Source organism: Lipophrys pholis, assembly GCF_963383615.2.
Source record: "Lipophrys pholis genome assembly, chromosome: 12".
Classification (NCBI taxonomy): Eukaryota; Metazoa; Chordata; class Actinopteri; order Blenniiformes; family Blenniidae; genus Lipophrys; species Lipophrys pholis.
The window spans coordinates 26,162,921-26,180,592 of record NC_137641.1 but is presented as its reverse complement, the minus strand read 5'-3'; the positions used below and the strand labels follow the sequence as shown (position 1 = coordinate 26,180,592).

Genomic DNA, 17,672 nt, shown 5'->3' with positions numbered 1-17,672 from the left:
AAATTGCACCTATGTGAGTCTGTGTACCTTGCCTTTCCCTCTTGTCAGCTGAGGCCAATTTCCAAATTCATCAGTATTAATTCTTAAAGAACTCCAAAACCACAGACGGCAATTCTCTGCTTGTCGCGAGCAAACACAAAGCACACTCTTAAACTAAAATCACAACTATTGACAGGGTATTCAACTAAATTAACTGTAGACGATGTTTTCAAAATCTCTGAGGGACTTCTGTGTTCTCAGTTATTCCAAAAGCCACTGTGTCTTTAAACGGAGCGTCTGACAGTCTCTGTTTATGGTCTACCATGGCTTCTGCTCATTGTGAGCTGGGGTCTGCCCCTGCCCCACTGACCTGAAGACGGCTTTGGGGCAGTGGTGTCAAACATACGGCTGACGAGGGTCCATTCACACCTGTATCACTATAAAAATGAGAACCTTTCATAAAGGGTTCTGATTTATTTACTGGGGATTGCACATAGGTAAAAGTATCCGACAAACACAAGGCAGTGATCGGACTTACTGCTAACTGAAGTAGCTTTAGAATGACGTTGGTGTGAATTTGTTAAAACATGCCTCAATCACAGAAAGTAGCCCATTTGAATATTAAAACTTGTTTGGGATTTTCTAAATTAATGTCAAATTGTACAAATGCACAAAAAACGATTTTGTGTTGGCTAAAAGTTTGTATTTCAATTTTCTTCTTATGTTGGGCCGGTAAACTCAAGATCGATTTTGGTGAAATGTAGTTACAAAAGGATTAAAATAGCTTTAACTTTTCTTGTGAACCCTTGACATTTAACTTCACAGGACTTTCTTCTTAAATTATTTAATTCATGATCCAAAGGGAGACATTCATGATGTGTCAAACATACACTGGCAGGGCAGATTTTGTACTTTCTACTTATGGATTCAAAACATAAGTGACAATAAATGAGCAAACAAGACATACCTGATGAATAGTCTGTTCACAAACCACTAACGCCGTTCATTGCTGCCCATGAAGCAAAGCTTTAAAAGGTTTTCGGTGTAATCTCAGCAGAAGATTCAGTCAAACTGTTTCATGATACAGCTGTCAGTGTAGTGGTTCCATGGTGTAATGGTTAGCACTCTGGACTTTGAATCCAGTGATCTGAGTTCAAATCTCGGTGGAACCTAATTTATGAGGAAAAGGAAAGGTAAAAATATAACGTATCAGTGTAATGGCTTACTCATATGTTGAATTCACATGAAGTTACATCACTTATCTAGAGAAAGAAGCTTTATAATCTTGCTGTTAGCACTTTCAAACGGACAATGACGAGAATCAGCAACAAGACAGCTGCAATATCTCATAAAAGGAAGCTCAGTTTTATTTGAGACAGGCACCGTAAACTGGCCATAATTTCCTTGTTATTTGGAGGTGCACATCTTTTGATTTGCTGCGAGCAGGATTTTATTTCAGCCAGGCTCAATGAAGCGTGAAACAGAAGTTCAGTGAACTTGTAACAGAGATGTGCTTTGCGGGAGAGTACAACTTTATAATAAAACTAATATAAACAATTTTCAAGACCCACCTGTTTTTGCCTATGAATAAAGTAACAAGTTCTTACTGTTGTCATGCCCCCGAACATAGCATCATCATCATCATCATCATGATAAATTGTGTTCGGAAAATCTTTTATGCTATGACCAGTTGTAATCTTTGGAACATATTATTACTGCTTGAACTCAACTGTCTTCTTTATTATATCCTGTTTTTCTATGGAAATTATTAGAGACTTAGTTTGTGGCCGAACTGAAAATCCTTTAGAGAACTTGGTGTTTATAATAATATCAAAAAAAAAATTAACATTGCATTGGTTAACTCGTTCATAATTATTTATAAACAAATAAATAAATCAGTTTAAAAAGATAATATTTAGCGTTGGCTTTCAGTCAGTCAAATATTTGTTTTTTTAAAGGATTTTCTTTGTGAATATAATTCAGAAGGTTAAATAAATAGTAACCAGTTATTGAGTACATCACTGTCTTACAGTTGGGTATCAATTTTTGCCTTACCAGCAATAATAGTATCGCGAATGTATTTACCACTTATTTTCTGAGCCCTGAACTCCTCGCTTAAAAGAGACATGGTTCCATGGTGTAATGGTTAGCACTCTGGACTCTGAATCCAGCGATCCGAGTTCAAATCTCGGTGGGACCTGATTTATTATAGTGAATTGGAGAAATATTAGTTTGTTCTTGAAAAATACAGATTAAATAACGAATGTGAAAAAGTAGCAAGACAAACCCAAATATACAAAGAACGTATAAACAGCTCTAATGAAATAAATATCAGCCAATAAATTTGTGTAGAATAAGGTGCCGCGATCTTCAGTAAACTGATATTTATTTTGTGAAATAGTACTTCAAAATCAAATGGGGTAATAATGTACGGGATACTGCAGCAACAGAACGGACTGGTCAGATGTCGGATTCTTTTGGCGGCACTCTGAACGCACCGCGGTTCCATGGTGTAATGGTTAGCACTCTGGACTCTGAATCCAGCGATCCGAGTTCAAATCTCGGTGGGACCTGATTTTGTGGATCTCTCCAGGCCACCCGAAGTCCTCTATTCAGCGACAGTTATTAAAATCAACATCATGGTTTCGCATAATTTGCCTGATTCCGCTTACTCCTTCGATGTATAACACAAATGAAGTGGCAGAATCCCGTGAAGGCGTCGGTTCGACTCCAAGTCCTGACACCCTGTTTTTAAATTCAATAATACTGTCACCGAGAGGATCCAGCTCCCACAAGGAGCTTCCGATAAACTGGTAAAGCTACAAAGTCAAAGCTGATTGAAATCGCTTGAGAAAACAAGGACAATCTTGCTCACGTACGGCATGATCTTGCCTCATCCAGTTCAACGCACCAGACTACATTTCCCACAATCCCCTGCGCCCACGAACCTATTTCGTCACTGAAAAACATGGCGGATTAGTGAATGCATGGGGTCGGTCCGCTACTCACCACTCATCGTCGTTTTATAAAAGCTTATTTCTCCATGAAGACGACGCAATCCTGAGCAGGTACGTGATTAGAAGCGAAGTAGCACTTTTGGACAAAGTAAATATTTACATGTAGTTTTCTCAGTCACGTACCATCACCACAAATACCTCACAACTCCAGCAATGTTGTCATACGAGTTTCCCTCCCTAGTAGTAGTAGTGCACCTTTACAACTCATTTTCTTCGTCATTGATAGGCTTTTAGTTTTGGGAGCCTTTTTCCACTTTGCCTGGTATTTTCCTGGTTTTAAAATCATCCTAAGCAGTCTTTTTCCGTTTAACCTTACCAGCTTGTCATTCAACCACATAAACGCTTTTCTCTACACTGTAAACATTGCAGAAAGTCTGTTTCCCCGTTTTAATAGTTATTTTAATGTAACTAAAGCCTATCCCTCAAACGCAGTAAAATCATTTTGTTATGCATACCTTTAGTTCCATTCAACACTGTTTTAGTTTCGTATAATTGTTATATATATTCAGGTTGCACTGTGAGCCAGCCCATGATAATAGGCCTTATCTATTCTATTATCTTCTGCGTAATCTTTGACGCTTCAATAATTAATTTTCTGTTATTGTTGGTCTTTCCCATTCTCAACTTTCTCTTAATGTGTTTTTGGTGTTGACGTTGTTTAATGAACAAAAACCTCAACAATTTCACAAATCTATTCAAAAATCATATGATTTACTAAATATCACTTTATTTACAGAGACCTGAGTGATGCATCACATGTCGAGCACACTGGCTGCATTATTGCCCAGCAAATGTCATGTAATCTGGATGTTTATATCAGGGTGTTGCTGAACTGCATTCAAATAGAGCATTTCAATGCTTCTGCTGTTTTCCTCCCCATGAATTATTCATCCGGAGTGCAGTTAAAATTGCTGCATTCCACTGGGTTTACATGGACACGGCACATGTGTCTTACTGAAAGAAAGAAAAAAACAATCAAACAAACACTTTTTCCACTTTTATTTTTCTTGGTCATCAGATTTGTGTGACATAAATGCAGCTTTGACTTTTTGTCTTGTTCAGGTCGCAATGTTTCGCCGGTCAAGATTTAGTGCCCGCCCTAATGTCGGCACCGTGGGGCGAGGAGCAGCAGCAACACCTCAGGAAGCACCGCCTGCACAACAGGAGGCCAGTGAAACCCCAACAGACACCAGTGAGACCAACACTGCTACTAGTGCTGTGGTGGAAAATAAGTCAGATGTGACATCAGAAAAAGCTGCTGCTCCAGAGTAAGTGATGCACAAATTGGATTTCTTATATTTAAGAAAGGACGTGTATGGTTTTTGAAAAGTTTTGTGTATATAGCGTTCTTTTTTCATTGTTCAGGGATGGCAACGATCACAATGGGGAAGGAACCAGCTCTGCAGCAGCGGTCCAGCGCAGGAAGCGGTTTTCTGTTAAACCCAAAGTGGCCCCTGGTCGCCTGGCCACCCTGTCACGGACGCTTAAGTCCCCTAGTATAGCTATCTCTGAAACGCCTGTTCAGTCGTCCGGTTCTGGTGGTGAAACGTCCGTTTCCACCAGAAGTGGAAATACAGCTGCTCCTCAAGGACTACAGTCCCCAAGACGAAGGAGATCCTCCGAGGGTAGCAAGTCGCCACGGGTCCAGCCTAAAGACGCCCTCGTCTCCTCCGAGAGCTCAGAGCCTGCAGTCGTTCCTCCAGCTGAAGACTTGCCAGAGCAAACCCATCTGCCGTCTTCCAGCAGCAGCCAATCAGAAAACGCATCCGACTGTCAAGTTGAAGAAGTTCCGCCGGTCAGACTTCCAGATAAAGGACCGTCTTCTCTACCTGACCGGGAGGCTAATGAGATATCACAAAAAGCCAGAACTCTGGTGTCATCGAAAACCGCTCTCTCGCAGACGACCTCGGCACACTCGTTGAGTCGACTCCTGAACGGCCCGTCAGACCTGCAGAGGCTCGTGAAGGCACAGAAGCTGAGAGAGTTGCTCAAGCAGGAGAGATGGAAAGAGAAGGTGAGCTGGGATATATCATTTTATGACTTCAGATGTTTTATCCTGGTTTACTTGTTTGCCTTTTGCCTCGCGGCGAGATGGTTCAGGCTTCAGACCTGCTGGCTGCATTTGTTGAGTCAGGAAGGAATATTTCATTGGTTAAAATGCTAATTAAAGATCAATTATGACAAATTTTGATTTAAAAAGGCTGGACAAGCAGCTGCTTTTTCATTAAGGCCATTCTTACATCAGTTTATTATATTATGATACGTGCAGTTGGGGTTGGTGTGTGTGTGTGTGTGTGTGTGTGTGTGTGTGTGTGTGTGTGTGTTTTTGTGTGTGTGTGTGTTTTGTGTGTGTGTGTGTGTGTGTGTGTGTGTGTGTGTGTGTGTGTGTGTGTGTGTGTGTGTGTGTGTGTGTGTGTGTGTGTGTGTGTGTGTGTGTGTGTGTGTGTGTGTGTGTGTGTGTGTGTGTGTGTGTGTGTGTTTTTATTTTTATATTATGTGAAGCAGTTTGTGCGACAACCTTTTGTATGGAAAGCTCTATATAAATAAAGTTTGATTTGATTGTTGGGAGTTTAATTTCTGTAACTAATATAGTTGGTGTTATTTATGATTGCAGACCCGAAAGAAAGCTAAAGCACGTTCAAAGGAATATTCTTTAGATCCCACCAAAATGACGATGAGGGACCTTATTCATTATCTCCCAACATCTAACCCGATGTCGTAAGTACCTCTCGATTTTTTTTTTCCGGCTAGCATGAGTCACGTTTAATTCTTGTTTGGTCCAAATTTTGTGTCACAAACTTTTGCTTTTTCATTCTAGGTATAATTTAGAAGATTCAATGCAAGAAAATGAGACTGTGCTCCCACCCTCTCCAGTGAGAGAAGCGTAAGTTGTCCAAATATGATTGAACAGTCTTCAAATGCCATAGTTTGATCAATTATACATAGTTTACAATTATCCTGGGATCTTGTTGAGCTTGAATGACTTGATAACTGTTGGAAATTTACAATAATTTACATTATGATAAGTTTATGTTTCTCTTACATTCCTCTATTTGTTGTTTCAATGTTTGCACTGAAGTTCTCCTGAGCCAGCACAAGAACCCGAAACCCCTCCGAACAACACAGCGAATTCAGGGGGGGAGGAAGAGGAGGGTGAGGATGATCAAGAAGACGCTCAAATGGTTCCCCAGGTCAAAGTAGCAGAAGATGGCTCATTGATTATTGATGAAGAGAGGTGGGCTGTGTTTTGCTTTAGATTGTGGTATCTTGGAGATCATCATCCTAATTGCTGTCCTGATAATGGGCTTTGAACTCATGCATCAGTTTAACAGTAGAAGTCCTGCGAGCCAAGGGACCAAACCCAGCACAGGATCGAGACCCTATTTTTGAGCGAGGCTCCACGACAACTTACTCCAGTTTCAGGAAAGGGACCTATACAAAACCCTGGTCCAGTGAAGGTAGACCTGATGGAGCAAAAAAAAACTAATTATACATTATTGTTGCTTAGTTGCCTTTTTCATGTGTTTTTATGATTTGTTTTAATCACAGAGACGGACATGTTCTTTCTGGCTGTGAGCATGGTGGGGACGGACTTTTCCATGATTTGTCAACTGTTTCCGCATAGAGCCCGATCAGAGATAAAGGTGAGTACGCACATGAGCTTATTTAAAGAACAATGACGGAGCAAGTTGTACGAAGCGAGTCGGGTGTAATGGTGTTGCACTGATGTGATCTTTCAGAACAAATTTAAAAAGGAAGAGAGGTTGAATGCCTGGAGGATTGACAAGGCGTTCAGTGAGTATCCTGTAAATCTCACGACATCAGTCTATTAATGACCTCTGGGTGTCTTTTTACTCTATGTTTGTCTTTTTCTTTGTAGAAGAGAGACGGAAACTGGACATTGAGTACTTTTCTAAACTTCTCGAGAAAATTCTGGAAGTTCAGAAGAATCGGAAGAAACTTAAGTCGCTCTCTGAGAAAAATCCCCCCAAGCAGCGCAAGAGAAAAGCAGCTGGTAACTGCCTCTAAGAGGATTTTGTGTTTTGTTTGGTACTTTTGATATTTTCTCAGTTTAAATGTCTTGGCGCTCTCTTGCTTGTTTACAGCCAAAAAAACCAAAAGAAGGCTGAGTAATGTGGAGGAAGTCGATGAGGAAGATGAGGAGGAAGTTCCTGACCTGGAGGAGGAAGGAGAAAAAGAGAATGAAGACCTCTGTAATGAGGGAAGTGTTCCTGCCGCTGAGCCCAAGAGGAAGAACAAGAGGAAGAAGAAAACGGACGCATCAACTGAGGAGCCGCATGACAAGAAAAGCAAAGCAGGGAGCAAGAGCGCTGAGCAAGGTGACGAAATGGGATATAACATTTCAACATTGAGCCAGCATGAGATTATAACTTCGTGTTATGAAAAGTGACATGGAAAGTTATCGATAGAAATGCCTGGCAAGTGACGAAAATTCATTTGCGCAATTCAAAATGGAGTTGCTTTGGCTTTTAATTGTTGTTTTCCGCTAAAATTACTTGGGTATTTCTATTTGCAGGCGAGGCGCTCGTACCTGAAGATGCCGAGTCACCGCTCCCTGAGGATCACACAAATTCAGACACGTGATTAAAACTTCTATTAACAATTTTAAAATTCGACGCGCTTCTAAATTTTTATTGACCTTTGCTATTTTGTTTGAAATCTTCAGTACTCAGGATGCGGTCGGAGCTAAGAATACAGTAATCAAGCCAGCTAAACTCTCAAGGGCAAGAGCTCCAAAACTGACCCTGCCTCTGCGCCGCAGGGGCAAAAAGACGACGTCTTCCACAAAAGCCAAAGATGCTGCGTCGGCCGAAGAGGAGGAGAGTGTAGATGGCAGCGCACGAGAAGAGGAGGTAATTTCCTGTTCAGAGCAGAGCTTTTTAATGCTTTCACATGTTGCAACTGTGTCTTGTTAAAAGATTTCACCAATACTTCAGGTAAATAAAGATGCATCAACTTCAAGTGAAGCCAACAGGAGGAAGGCAGCAGACGTTGACATCTCAGACGAAGAAGATGACGCACCTGTTAAACCTCCAAGACCGACGAGGTAAAGGATTTCATGTCTTCACCAGAAGAAGCTGGTTCAGTTTCCAGATTTCATTCTATGCATTTTAACCTACTTCCTCTTTTAACGTGCGCATAATTGTATTTTCCAGATATGGCAGAGTGCCCAAACCCACCAAGCCCTTGACTTACTCCGACAAAGATGACGCCCACTCGTCTGCATCTGAAACCTCGGCGTCCCCTGCCTCTGCTTCCAAACCTAAACCCAAATGCACGGCCAAGAGGGGAAGGCCATCAATGCAGCAGTCGCCCTCTAAAAAGCCCAAACTGGTCACGCTTCTGGCTTCTCGGTCAGAATTTAGTGATGAGGAAAACGAAGGTCGGTGGGATGACGAAGAAGTGGCGGGGCAACGGCAGCCATCCAGCTCCAGAACAGACGACAGTGCCTCCGTATTTGTGCCCACAGGCCTGCACACCCTTCAGTCCGAGATATCGGAAGTGGATCAGTCCATTGAGGAGGTAAAGGGGAAGAGTTTCCCCAAATTAGATATGTTGTACCCACCGCTCACTTCATTTCCTTCCATTTCTTTCATTCATTTTTTCCCCCTTTTCACGTTTTGTGTTTTGCTTTAGTTTTCTTTTGTGTTTCATTTTTCAAAACCCTCCACTCCCGACCCCCTCGTTTCCACACACGCACAGCTTGATATCTTGGCCAGTATGCCCGATGTGTTGGGCATTACCCAAGAAGCACTGTGCCCCGATTCATCTTGTGAGCAAGCACTACATGAGACAGACACAGCTGAACCATATGAACATCAGCTGGACCTGCTGGTTGTAAGTTACCGCTGCCTAACGTGTTGCGCCAGGAAGATTGGAAAATTGAGCTCAGTTAATTAGTTATTATATCATTTTAAAGATCTTAAAATATGGGTGACTCTTATTATAGTTATTATGGAATCGCCAGAAAATTTTTACAACTTTTTCGATGTTTTCTTACAAACTATAACAGATAATAAATGAACAAGAAAATTGGCTTTAAGCATTAATACAGACCAAATTGGATATTCAATATTATGTTGTGCTTGATAAAGTCCCTGTAACCATTCTGTGTAAGCATAACCAACACAAAGATATCTAAAGAAATTGAGACAGTCTACTAACATCAGTGTTTTCTTTATGTATCTCTACACAAATTCACATTTACTTCGTGGAGCTTGTAAAATAAACTTTTGAAATCACCAATGTTTGTGTTTGATTTGCAGGACGTTATAGATTTCCTTTCCACAGAACACACAGAAGGTAAATTGAATTTTTTGTAATTTTTAATCAGCTGTATACACACTTTTAAATCACTTGGGAAATAAAAATGTGTTTATTCACTTCTTTTTATTTCCAGTATCTGAGGAACAAAGTTACAATGAAGCCGCACAGACCCTGTTGACCATTGGCAATGTGGCTCACATCGCTCAGTCCGTACAGAGTCAAGAAGCCGTAGAAGATCTCAAAGAAGGTGAAACACTTTGCCATAGAATTTACTGAACTGAAGTAGGGTTGCATTCATTAATAGATTTATATAGATCTAAAATGTCCTCTTGTATTTAAATGCAGGCACATCAGAAGACAATAACAAACCCAGCAACTTAGAGGAACAGGTTGCCTCAAGGCCTGCTATAGAAGAGGAACGTGCTTCTCCAGGAAGCCAGGATGTTACAACATCAGCGACGGCGACCACAGTGCAAGTAAAAGCCACTGAAACTCACGCTGGGGTTGGTGACATAGCCTTTGCTAAAACTAGTGATCAGGCGAGCACTGACCAGAAGACTGTGATTGAATTGGATCCTGAGCCAGAGAGTTCAAATAATAATCCACCACAAACAAGCAAGGGTCTCTTGTCCAAGCGGAAACCCAAACCCAACCTTTCCCGGATGTCAAGGACCGCGCAATCAAAGTCTCAACCAGAAGCATCACCTGGTGACGCGAGCCATGCAGCAGCGCCTGCTCAAGAAATAGTCCCAGAGGCTCAAGACTGTGTTCCAACAACGTTAAAAGTCAATCTGATAGAAAAGCCATCTTGCCAGGAGATGATTGTTAACCGGGTGGAGACAAGTGTAGCGGTGTCAGATCAGACTTCATCAGAAATCCAGAGTCATCGTTCTACTGAATCCCACTTTGAACCAAGTAGGCTGATTGGAGGGGATCCAAACGTAACATCTGAGTCCACAGACGAAAAAGTTGCTTCCTTGATTGAAACATCCGAGATGGTAAACTGTGACTCGACACTCACAGACGTCCACCAAGAGACAATCACAGATTTAACCATCAACCAAGAACGCAGTGACAAGTCTTCCCCACCAGTTAGTGAGGTAGAAGAAAGTGAAGTTGAAACCACGTGCCATTCTAGACGCATTCGACTGCAGAAAATCAAACCCAAACTACCACAGACATCAAGAACTACAAGATCTGAAGCTCAAACCCCTGAAAAACTTGTAGAAACAGAGTCATCTTGTGAGTTCATCAAAGAAAACCTGACTTCTTCTTCTCAAGCATCTGAGACTGTCCCTGGGACACCAGTTCAACAAGAAACAGATCAACAACCGACCTGGAAACAAGAAGACGGTGACTCTTCTGTTGTGGTTGCCACACCTGCAGAAGAAGTACCAGCCACTCAAGTAGAATGTACTGTATCTGCTAGTCAAATGAGGAGAGGTCGAGTCCAAAAAGTTAAACCAAAGGTACCACAGACGGCGAGAACTGAAAGGTCTAAACCTCAAACAAGCAAAGGCTTAAATAGAAGCCCAGAGTTGGACGTAGAACCCCAGCCATCAGAAAAACTTAGTCAGATCACTGATCCTGCTTCAACTGTTAACCCCCAATCTAATGTGGATAGTACTCCTAAGGAACTTACTCCAAATGAAGACAAACATACACGTCCCGAAACTCCAAATCAGGTAGACTTGATTCCCTCACCCTTTGAGGAGAAGACATCACAAAACAAGAAGCTTTCCATTGAACAGAATATCACAGAACCAGGATCTACATCTATGGTCAGTGATGAACTCATGTCTGCTCAGGTCCAAACACCTGAGATTATCTGTGAGGGTGTGTTGACAACTGACTCATCAGTCACAGAAACACAAGTTGGACAAGAAACAAATACACATTCAACCTCAGTGCAGTTTCAAACAGGCCAGGTTGACGATCCTGCTTTGGCTGCTACTTGTGTTAAAGAGTCACCAGCCAGTCAGGAAGAGAATCAGGCTGCATCAAGTTCTCAAGGGATATTACAAAAAATCAAACCCAAACCAATTCTACCACAGATATCACGCACCAGGATGTCGAAATGTCAAGCTACAAATGAGCCTGTAGAGAAGGAATCAAGTCTGAGCACCAAAATGGAGGTAGAACCACAGCACGTATGCCCTCGCTCTCCAGAAAAAAGTCAAAGCACTCATCCTGCTTTAACTGTGGTTCCTGCTGTGAAGCAGGTCACCGGAGATCCTCGTCCGACTTCCTCAATCACAGAAGGAAACCCGGAATCTCACGTTGAAGCAGGGGAGAGTGGCAATAAAGACGTGGTGACGTCTGACCTGGCAGGCCCAGAATCACAAATTGGACAAGGAGCCAATGTACATTCAAGTCCAGTTCAAGTCCAAGAGGGCTGCGATGCCACAGGAGTCAAAAAATTACCAGCCAGTCAAGAAGATGCTTCCGTTCCATCAAGTTCTCCAGTAAAGAAGAGTAGATTACAGAAAATCAAACCCAAACCGAATCTGTCACAAACCAGAAATATAAAACACAAACCTGAGCCTGTTGAAGACCTGGTTGCTCTTGAGCAGCCGGTCGAGGAAACATCTGTTTCAACTTTGAGGGCTGAAACTACTGACGACACAACAGCAGAAGTAGAAATGCAACCATCTTGCAGTACCGGCCTCCCGGAGACGTCAAACCAAACTAGGAGTGCTGATACAGCAGTTTCACAGTGCGTACCTTCAACTGAGCAAGAAACAAAAGAAGATGCACATGGGCTCGCTTCAAGCTCAGAAGGAACCGCAGAAAATTCATCTCAAAGAAGACGGCTTTCCAAAGTCAAACACAAGCCCAACCTACGTTTGTCAAGTCGAACTGCACAGACAAAATCCTCCGACATCAGCCAGCCTGCAGATCACAGCCTGAAGGACATTTCCTCTAGTGTGTCAACAGAACAGCCTCTTAGTGATACTAACAGTGCCCATGGCGATCTTGAGCTTGTAGAGAAAAAAGATGAGCACTTGCCACCAGCGCACTGTTCATCAAAGGAAGTGAAGTTTGATAAAGGGGATTGCAAGCTGGACACGTCAGCCGGAACTGCAGAGCCAAATAGTCGACAAATCATTGATCCAACTGCAGATTCTTCTAAAGATTCTTCCACAGAATCAATAGCAGTGTCCACTGATGCCTCTTCAGTATATTTGGAAGGAAATTCAACTGTTGAAAGGTAAATTATGAGCTTTATGTCATTAAATGGACCTCAACACATACATTCGGATGTTTAACAGATGTTTGCCTTCAAGAAATCAAGTCTCTCTCTCGGTTTTTTGTTTTTTTTCTTCCCTTCTTTTAAAGTACGGAGGATGTAAATTCAGAGTTCACTAACTCTTCTCAGACGTCCAAAAAAGCCTCCCAGACTCGTAGAGGCAGACTCGTTAAACCCAAACCCACCCTGGGTTGCAGCAGCCGTCGTCGCCAGCCGCAGGAAGTAAAGGACACGGATCCGACGGAACCAGGTTTGACAGAAAGAAAGTTGCTTTACTTTGAGCAAATCTGAGCAGATTACTGCCGTATGAGTCTGCTGATTGATCCTGATCGTTTTTCACAGAGTCTGGCGGCAACACGTTGGGTGTGGATGATTCTGGTGATCACCAACTTGTGCCTGAACCCAGACTGGACGCTCAAGAACCAGTGGTGGGAGTTACCGAAGATTCGCTTCACCAAGAACCCCCTCCACAGGATCGTGAGCTTTCTCGCGGCTCATTGGCACAATCTGCTCAACCTCCTCAGTGTGGAGAAGAAACATTGTCCAGCAAGGTAAAAGGAACACCAGGTTTTCTTTGCCTTGCAAAATATTCCACTTTTGACCGAATGTGAAAAAGATTTTATGATATAGAAGTTTCATTCTGGTTTTGATGTTAGCTGGATTAATGGAGATTATCCTTCAACTCTTCTCTGAAATAGTGTTTTTGTGAAGTGACAGTATTTTTCGTTTTTTAAACAAAAAAAAAGATTCTTCCTCAATTAAGTGTCAATACTTCTCTCGGATCAAATATTGAACATCTCCTCACATCTGCTATTTGATTCTCCAAATGAGGTGTTTAAACTCAACTTATCAAAAAAGCAGATACTTGAAAAATGAGCGTCTTGAATAAAAACTACTCGAATTGACAGACATACTTGAGCTCTAATTTGATGTTTCTTTAATCGCAATCTAAACACAAGTAAGTAGTGGTACCTGCTCTACTTCTATCATGCAGCCACCAGGGGTCAGTCAATATCTGTTATTGACATGACCTGCCATCTTTTCCAGATATATACTTTTTAAAGACACAAGGTTAATCAGACCGTTACACATTTTATATTCAGGCTTTTTAGTGACTGATCTAAACACATTTGGTTCACTGCTAATGTTTAACACAAAGACATAGCACTAAATCTCAACCTTTTTTGCTTTTCCCTTCAATTTCCTGAACTCTAGGTTACACCATCAAGTACCGAAGGGATTCAAAGTCTTTCAATACTTCAAGACAGTGAGTATGATTATTAATTTGTTCTCACTCACACGATTAGGTATTACGTTGTTGTTTTTTGATTTTTTTTGATTGAATGCCATCGCTCCTGCTTCCAGTGCTGCCGGACAATGTGCCTTCCAATCCCAATGAGCCGTTTTTCATCTTGTCTCTGACTGAGATCCCAGTCGCCTCGTCGGGCGAGGCAGCGAGCAGCGCAGCCGAGCCGCTGTCTCACCGAACAGTAACCGATACGTCAAGACAACAACCAAGGTGAGTGTCTGCGTTCTGATCGCTGATCTTCCAGGCAGGAGTCTCTTTTGTTCAGTGTCTGAACCACCAAACTTCTGCACGCCTCCACAGTGTCTCAGGAGAGAGTTCGCTCACAGCAGGAGGGCCATCTTCGTTTGATGTCGTCGTGTCCACAGAGGAGAGTGCTGACAAGGGCCTCGCCGATGTAAAAAACAAAGGGTGTGATGCTGCTGCCTCTAACGTAAGTGAAGGATCAAGTGTTTCACACATCTTAAAAGCCTTCAAGCACCTTTCTAGTTTTTGATATTAAATGTAAGAAATGGTTAATGTCGAGGGATTCTGTTTAGTATTAACATTTTTTATATATATATCACAGTAATGACCAGTCACTTTTTCACTAAAAGAACATATATACTGGTCTACTTACTAAAAAAAAACAACTTTAAATTTGTTCCCTAAATTTGCACATAAAATTGGTACAAACATTGTCGCTTCACAAAATTAAATGTATTTTATCGTCTTATGATTCGTCTTTTGTCTAAAATCTGTGCTGCTTAACAAACATTTGTCCTTTCATTGTGTTGAATTCATTAATTTGTCACATATTTACTTTTTCCCCACATATCAATTTTACCACTTAGGATCCAGAGTTGTCACAAGGTAAAATACCCACATACTTTGGTCACTTCCCATTTAATTATTTATATATTATTGGTTTTTAATTGAGATTTTCCATGTTTAAGAAACAGGAAGTGTTTCAGTTGAGCCCCAAAAGTGCCCACCGACTGCAGAGAGCGATGAAGCTGCCACGACTCCTGCAAAACAGAAACCAACAGGCAGTGGGAGAAGAGGTATGTAGAAAACATACACGTTTCTGGTATGGATTTTCAGCATATTGAACTAACCTTTTCACCCCGCGCCCATGTTTTCTGCTTCCAACAGCCAAGTCACAGGTTAAACCCGTTGTGACAAAGAAGAGACAAACCAGCAAGGCCCTCGATCCCAAGAAAGCGGAGTCAGCTCCATCTCCAGCAGCTCAGGCTGGGACCTCTCTGCAGCCACCAGCTTTTGATCAGGACATCACAGAGTCGCAGAAAGAGAGTGGCCATGATGTAGACAATGAAAGTCGGAGAGAGGCCGACATCAGCTCGAGCGCACAGACGACACAGAGCACTGGCACCAGCAGGCAAAAGAGGTGAGGGGGAAATTCTAAGAGGCTTCTATCTAATCTGTGTGATTTGCTTAACTTTTGAGATGCTTTCCATCACTTAGAAGTCAATATGTCTTTCTTCTCTCCCTGGTAATAGAGGCAAAGCCAAAGCTGCCCCTGCAAGCAATCCTCCACCGAGCAAAGCAGCTTCGAAGGGATCGAAGGCCAAAGCTCCACCCGCCAAGAGAAAACAATCCTCACCGGAGCCTGCAGCCTCCACATCACATGACGTCGTGAGCACACGGCAGCCAAAGGAAATCCAGGCACCGACTAGTACATCACCTGCAGAAACAAAGGAGACACTGACTCCTCTGCAGTGTACAGCTGAGGTAACGAGGTGAAGCTTTTTTACACACTTGTATCAAGTTGATCGCAGCTCATCTTTTGCTCTCTGTTGCAGGTTTCCGACTCTCGGCAAAGTGTAACTCTACCAAGCAGCTCCCAGGAGGACGAGGAGGCCCTCGGCGTGTCTCAGTATTTCTTAAGTGACATTTTTACCGACGTGGAAGAGGAGTAAGAACCATGGAGCAAAAAGGGCAACATCGGAGGGCTGATTATTTGTCTTTCTAGACACACGTTTTGTGCTCTGTGAACTGTTGATGTTAATTTATAAGATTTTATTTTCTAATGTATTTGCTTTGTTCAACAGAAACAAACATGTTTTCCACTTCCAGAAGCACTTTTAACTTGTACAGGAATTTGAATTTATTGATTTCCACTTTGTAACCTGCAAACTGCCAGCAGTCACAATTACTAGTGACTGCTTTTGCTGACTATTTCCTTTTTTTTTTTTTTTTTTTTTGGCATTCAAGCTTCAAATGTCTTAGAGTTTTACTGAAAGCTGTGAAATATAAATAGTGTTCAAAAGCAAACCATTTCATGTTCAAAGTTTTTACGGACAACAACACTGGTATAAAGATTTAACGCAACATGGCAACTTCATATCATGTACAATTGTACATAACAGTTTAGTTTGGATGATGTTGCAAGGATGTATCTATGTACTAGAGTTTCATCTGTCTAGCTGTTGTTGGCCTTCTTGATATAGTGTATAATGTATACAGTTATGCTCATAAGTTTACATACCCTGGCAGTGTTTGTTATTTTTCAGAGAATACGATTAATAAAAAATGTATTTCATTGTTAGTGGTTGGGTGAAGCCATTTATTGTGAAACAACTGTATTTACTCTTTTTCTTTCAATGACAACATAAACTCCACATTCTGCCAGGGTATGTAAACCTATAAGCACAACTGTATAGTGTGGAGCTGTGGGGCATTTCAAGAATACATTTGACAAATGTGCAGCTTTCACATGATGTTAAATGCAGGAACTTAAAGAACATGGAATAAAATGTTTTTTCCCCTACTCTTATTCCATAAAGTTGTATCTGTTGTTTTGTAGTGATGGCCAAATGAAGCTTCATGAACCACTGTCTCTGTTTTCTGTGGCCACGAGGTGGTGCTGTCTTTTCAACAAATGTTTGAAAACATGCTTCATTGCCAGTCCTGCCTCTATAATCAAACCAAGAGCGCCATCTGGTGGAGTTTGAAAAGAAAGTAAGTGCTTCATGAAGCTTCATTTGGCCATCACTATTGTTTTGTGCAACCTCCTGATGTGCTGACACCACAGGTCAACCACCAAGAGATCTGCCCACTCCAATAGTGTGCACACAAACAGCCGAGAAATATTACCAGTTTTTGTTTTTTTTTCTTTTTCTGTTAATCGCAAAAGATTATAAAGGCATTTTTTAGGATCATCACAAACTTGTTCAGCAACCTGACTGATACCTTAATTCAATCTACAGTAAAATGAAGGTCGTTTCGTCTCATCTTTTGACTCACCTAAATATGAGTAAAAATGTGAGACCAAGACCTGCTAGGTGACAAGGAGGTAAGAAGACTTATACAAAAGAACATCTATTTGTCTGTTTTCATTATTGCATTTAAGGAAAATGTACAAGTTCGGTACATATTCTCAACCTTTTTTAGTGAATCTTTGTTGACATCACTTGTGAATAAAGTGTCTAAGCAAAGTGCTTTAAAAATGTGCTTCTTCTGACACATATAGATCCTTTGTTTATGGCCTCGAAATGAACACAAACCTAAGTTAAAAGGACAACGGACTCGACCAGATGTTGCATAATGTAATCATATAAATCAATCGTGGCAACACAAGTCATTAGAAATTAGTCGAATAATGTCTCCAGTTCTGTTCCCACAAGGTTTCCCACCATGCACATGTGGTTTAGTGGTTATCTCTCTTGCCTCACATTGAGAAATCCCTGGTTTAAGTCTGGTTTCCTCCAATAGTCCAGAAATATGTGGTTAATTACTCACATTGATTAACCACTGTGACGGTGCGGGCTTGTGGACGGATAGACGGTTTCACTGAGGCCTCTAGTAGAGACAATAACCTTGTTGTGACCCT

General features: G+C 41.7%; 1 protein-coding gene across 1 annotated transcript; it reads left to right on the top strand.

The window, feature by feature from the left end:
• The first annotated feature begins 2,934 nt into the window (after window positions 1-2,934).
• Window positions 2,935-16,614, top strand: LOC308118290 (uncharacterized protein). The gene is made up of 29 exons (XM_080477640.1): window positions 2,935-3,047; window positions 4,059-4,264; window positions 4,362-5,010; window positions 5,611-5,714; window positions 5,815-5,880; window positions 6,076-6,231; window positions 6,321-6,454; window positions 6,546-6,640; window positions 6,737-6,791; window positions 6,877-7,011; window positions 7,103-7,336; window positions 7,534-7,597; window positions 7,684-7,870; window positions 7,955-8,064; window positions 8,174-8,540; window positions 8,721-8,855; window positions 9,284-9,320; window positions 9,418-9,531; window positions 9,630-12,495; window positions 12,624-12,784; window positions 12,877-13,085; window positions 13,750-13,801; window positions 13,900-14,053; window positions 14,144-14,273; window positions 14,674-14,692; window positions 14,776-14,883; window positions 14,975-15,227; window positions 15,340-15,571; window positions 15,643-16,614. The coding sequence occupies exons 2-29, from the start codon at window positions 4,065-4,067 to the stop codon at window positions 15,757-15,759; spliced, it is 7,143 nt and encodes a 2,380-aa protein (XP_080333766.1). The 5' UTR covers window positions 2,935-3,047; window positions 4,059-4,064; the 3' UTR covers window positions 15,760-16,614.
• Window positions 16,615-17,672: the final 1,058 nt, after the last annotated feature.